At 42.6% G+C, this 4,653-nt stretch overlaps 1 protein-coding gene across 1 annotated transcript in view; it reads right to left on the bottom strand.

The window, feature by feature from the left end:
• LOC126495518 (killer cell lectin-like receptor subfamily B member 1B allele C) overlaps window positions 1-3,615 on the bottom strand; it is a 23,636-nt gene extending 20,021 nt beyond the window's left edge. Inside the window, exon 1 of the mRNA XM_050133108.1 lies at window positions 3,531-3,615. Within this exon, the coding sequence (XP_049989065.1) occupies window positions 3,531-3,615 (85 nt within the window). The remainder of the gene's footprint in view (window positions 1-3,530) is intronic.
• Window positions 3,616-4,653: the final 1,038 nt, after the last annotated feature.

The following is a 4,653-nucleotide window of genomic DNA, read 5'->3' as shown; positions in this document are numbered from 1 at the left end:
TTGGCTTTATATTATCCTAAATTTTAATGCAATTGAATCTAATCAAATGTAGATGTAATATTAATCTTAATGTAAATGAATACGTGTTTTGAGTTCATGATAAATTTTTAAACTCAGATGTGCTGTTATTTATTATATTGTCTTTTATTATTCATTGTATTTTCCAGAATTGTTTGTATATCCAATTCTACCTCTTCCAGATACATTTTAATTTTTTTTTTACATTATTCCAGACAACTGAACAGTTTAACCCAGACTGAAGACAAGGACCAACTGTCTCTAGTCTCTAGACCAGCATTGAGATAGGACAGTCACTTAGATGAGTTAGTTCCTTTTCAAGTTTTCCTCTGGAGAAAGAATAAAAGGAAGGGGTTGAGAGAGAGAGAAGAATAAAGGTGTTCCAGAAGAGACATGGACTGTCTAACATGTGCTTGGAGTAGTATCTGTAGACCCAGCTTGCTACAGACAAAAAATAGTCACATACATTAGGCTGCTTCTGTGTAGAAAGCACACTTCCTTTCTCCATCTTTAGTCTCTAACAAATACTCCACAGCAGCTATTCCCATGGCTCTGAAAGCATCATTGGTGCCGTCAGTATCTACAGATTACCTGAAGCATGCAGCAATATGCAAGCAGGTTACTTATAAGGATTACATTTTGTGTAAGAGACCAGCATGCATGCAGAGGTCTGGAAGCAACCTTCTGTGGACAGTGAACAGGGCTGTATGGAGAGAGGTGACGGAACTGTCATGGAAGGAGGCAGCATGTTGGGCTTGAAGATACAGCCAGTGGTTTACCACTGCTGCTGCGCAGGTCGTGAGTGTTCTGGACAGGAGGCAGGACTGTAGGCAACAATTACTCTAAATTCCTGAGCATGGCATCTGGCCTGTGGTAACTGGCAATAAATATTGTTTAGTTCCTTCCTTCTCTTCTTTTTTTAAAAAGTGAGGTTTTTTATTTGTTTTTGTTTTAATTATAGATAAAAAGCCACTTAGGTGACTTTTAAAAATCTGTGTTGTGGGAGGTCGTTCCGCTCCTCCAGCCAATAGCCGCTGAGATACCTGCCCATTGGGGCGTGGTCTCTCTTTGAAAAAGCGGCCACTTCCCTTCTATTTCTCTTGCCCCCCCCCCCATGCTTCCTGCTCCGTTTCCAGCAACTAGACTCCTTCCTGATTGCGCAGAGGTTTGTTGTCAGGGACAATGATTTGTAAGTTTTTCTCCATTAAATAAATACCACCCTATTAATCATAATTCCAAACGAGTGTGGGATGGTTTGTGACTTACTTCAAATCTGTATCCATTCATGACAATATTTAAAGAGCTCCTGTCCTCCCCGTACTCTCTGTTCTACTATTGGAGATACATACAGAAGAGGCTATGTAAACACTGGTTATGTGGCAGTACCTGCTTTGGTATCCACAGAATGCTAAGTCATGTCCACTGTTCCAGGCATTTCCATGGCTTTCCCCTCAACATCTGGACCTATGGAATGCCCTCCAAATCCCTCCACTGGTCACCATTCCTCCTGGTTTGATCTCCCCAGCACACTGGGCATGCATGTTACCCCACATCGCAGTCCTGTTCTCCCTCTGCATTTGCTGGTGCAGCTGCCTAGAAGGCTCCTCTCTCAGAAACTCAGCCTTGGTCTCCAGAGACTTCCAGGACTTGAGGCCAGCGTCATCTCTCAGAAAGCCCTGCCTTGATCACTCTGCTTGACAGGATGCCATCTCTAATGGCAAAAATCTTAATTTCCATTTAAATGATTTCTCGCTGTCATTTAAAATCACACTGTCTCTGACACAGGTGTTTCTATCACTGATTTAAACCTTCACAGTAATATAAAATCTACCAGGAGAAAGACCCTTTCCTGTTTCTTCATGGCTGTTTCCCCAGTGTCTAGAGCAATGTTTGTCTCATAGTAATTTTTTATTTCTGAGTGAATAAATAAACTCCAGAAGCTTTTTTGCTTATTACAATTACATTTTTTACATGATCATTGAACCATCAGAGCAAACCTTTGGCCATTTGACCACAAACAAAATAGGTCACTCACTACTCATGCCCCCCTTTCAGTTTCTCTTTGCTGACAGATCTAATCACCTTGCTTCAAATTTACCATGGTGTGAGCCCTTTAGCTAAATGGGTCCCGGTGGTTTCACAGTTATGCTTCTGCATCAATATTTTCTATTCAAACGCTATTTTCTGTTTCTATTCTACTATTGTTTTTTTTTTCCTTCAGGTTCATTCCCAGATTATTGAAGTTTAAAATAATGATTTTTTTCGCTAGTCTGTGTTATTAGGATACATTTTTTTTCCTAGTCTTCTTGACTTGGGATCTTAGACAGTAGCGTTTGAGAAGAGCTTCCTTATCTTTCTCTATATTCATTTTCTTACACTCTTCCTCTACTTTTGCTAGGCATGATGGGAAAACCAAGACTTGCTTTTTCACAACAACAACAACAAAAACTGTTGCTATGAATTCCCCCTACACTTATCAAAACAGCAATTCCCTCCACTTTCTGTTCACCCTATGTAAACATTATAATGAGGCTTATTTGCTGACTCGAAGACTTTCTTCTTGACTCAGACCATTGGCAATGTACAGAATTCTAACAAGAAGCTCTGGAGTTGAAGTCCAGAGTCACAACACATAGAATCGTCAGGTTGGAAAGCAACTGCTTTAAGACGGATGCCAGTGGGTTCACTTAGCCAGCAGAATGAAATAGTGTGTCGTGATCATTTAATAGACTTTCTGCCTGAGCTTCTGGCCTCTTACATCTCGGCCATCCTCAGATCGTGTGCTTCATCTGAACAACCTTCCATGTTTCTTTACCTCCTATCACTAAATCCTCTGGTAGACAAGAGTGCTGCTTTCAGTCAGTGTTGAAGGGTTAATTCCTGACTGTCTTTGGTACCTTGTGTGATACATCTGTTTAAAACCGTTATACTTTGCAATATAGAAACAGCCAGCTTTTAAAAAAATTAAATAAAATTACACACACACACACACACACACACCAGTAGCAGCAGCAGCAGCTTTTCATTTAATTCAAGTCTTCAATTTTGACTGTGCCATATCCCCAAGATTACCCTCCTTTCTGGGAGACAAAGACATTAGCCATTAAATCTTCACTCTGCACTGTGAAGGAACTCTGAGGTTGCAGTGAAGTACAGCTGGGCCACAGTGTCCACATTCTGTAGGTGAACTCGGAACTGGCAACTGATTGCATCAACATCTCTTAAAACACAACTTTGCTCATGTAAGTAAAATATTCTTTCTTCAGGATTTTCAACAAAGTCTGAATAGGGGAAGTGATGGGCAGGTTTCCTGCTGCCTAATCGAATAAAAATGGAATGGATGACCTTGCCAGAATTGTGGTTTTCTGCAGGCAGACTGCCACAGTATTTAACACTAACATAGACGTAGACCTGCTTCTCTCCTTCAAAGCAGTGACTTAAACCCACACGTTTCACAGGAAAATTTTAACTCTCGAAGATAATTCAAATGCCGGAGAAGAAAAGCTGCTTACCTGGGAGAGGAGCTGGAGGGGATGCCTTCTTAGGCTCCTGGGTCCTGTCTAGGTTTAAGTTATCGTAGACCACTGATGCATCCATTGTAGGTGGAGGGACTTGACAGTGAACTTGTGGACAGGTACAGACTCCAAGGTCTGTGAGTTGAAATAAGCGAAAAAGGAAGTCCGCTGCGCACTCTCTGCTGTGTGTGTCCACACCCACCCACATTGGTAGCTGGGGGTTTCTCCTTGGTTACTGACCATGGTGCCTGTCTTGCTCACAGAGCTTAATTTTTTTTTTTAAGGAAAGAATTGCAACATACAGGACACAGAGTTTGGTTTTTAAACACATTTCTGGGAAGGGCTTTTTTTTTTGTTCCTGTCCCTCTGTCAGTTATAAGTTATCCCCTCAGAACTCCGATGAAATATTCATCTTGGATTGAAATTTACCTTGCTCCTGAACTCGCAGGGTTCAGATGCCATTCTGTGCTGTGTCATGAGACTGAGGGTTAAACATGAAAGCCTACAGTGCTATTTGGCATCGGTTGAAACTCTGAAATCCTCCTGAAATGTCCACACTGTGAAAGGAGCTGTGGAGTGTGGAGCTGCAGACGGGAATGGGGGAAACCTCGTGACTGACGCAATAGGAAGAGCAGTGATAGGAGCAGCGTGGGCCACTCAGAGCAGTCCTGAGTGAAAGGACTTCATCTATCAGAGCGACAGGGAGCTGAGGACACAGCTCTATGCGATGTGCTAACTCCTCCACGGATTTCTAGACCCAGAGCCTTAGAGCCGGACCACACCTAAGTCAGACAGTCTCATATCACAAGTGAAAAAGAAGAAGAAAAGCGAGGATTTCCTTAAAGTCACTTTCTGTGGTTGGAGTGGAATTGTGCAGGTGCGCACAGTTACATGACCGTGGCTGCAGTCTGCAGGCTGTGCATTCCAGGAGTCAGGTGCACACTCATGGCGTGGAGAGCACATTCATTTCCCGAGGCTATTGATGGTTACAAAGTGAGGTGAAGCCCGTGTGCGGGTCTCACAGCACACATCGTGACTCAGTGGAACCTCCTCAGCTGTCACTCTTTGTTGACAGTCATTTCACCCAACGCCAGGCACGGAGTTCTGTCTCATTCTCCAT

The sequence above is a fragment of the Alexandromys fortis genome, unplaced genomic scaffold (genome assembly GCF_014885135.2).
Source record: "Alexandromys fortis isolate MF-2015 unplaced genomic scaffold, M_Fortis_MF-2015_v1.1 scaffold_515, whole genome shotgun sequence".
Lineage (NCBI taxonomy): Eukaryota > Metazoa > Chordata > Mammalia > Rodentia > Cricetidae > Alexandromys > Alexandromys fortis.
The sequence above is the reverse complement of the archived record's forward strand: the minus strand, read 5'-3'. Positions and strand labels throughout refer to the sequence as shown.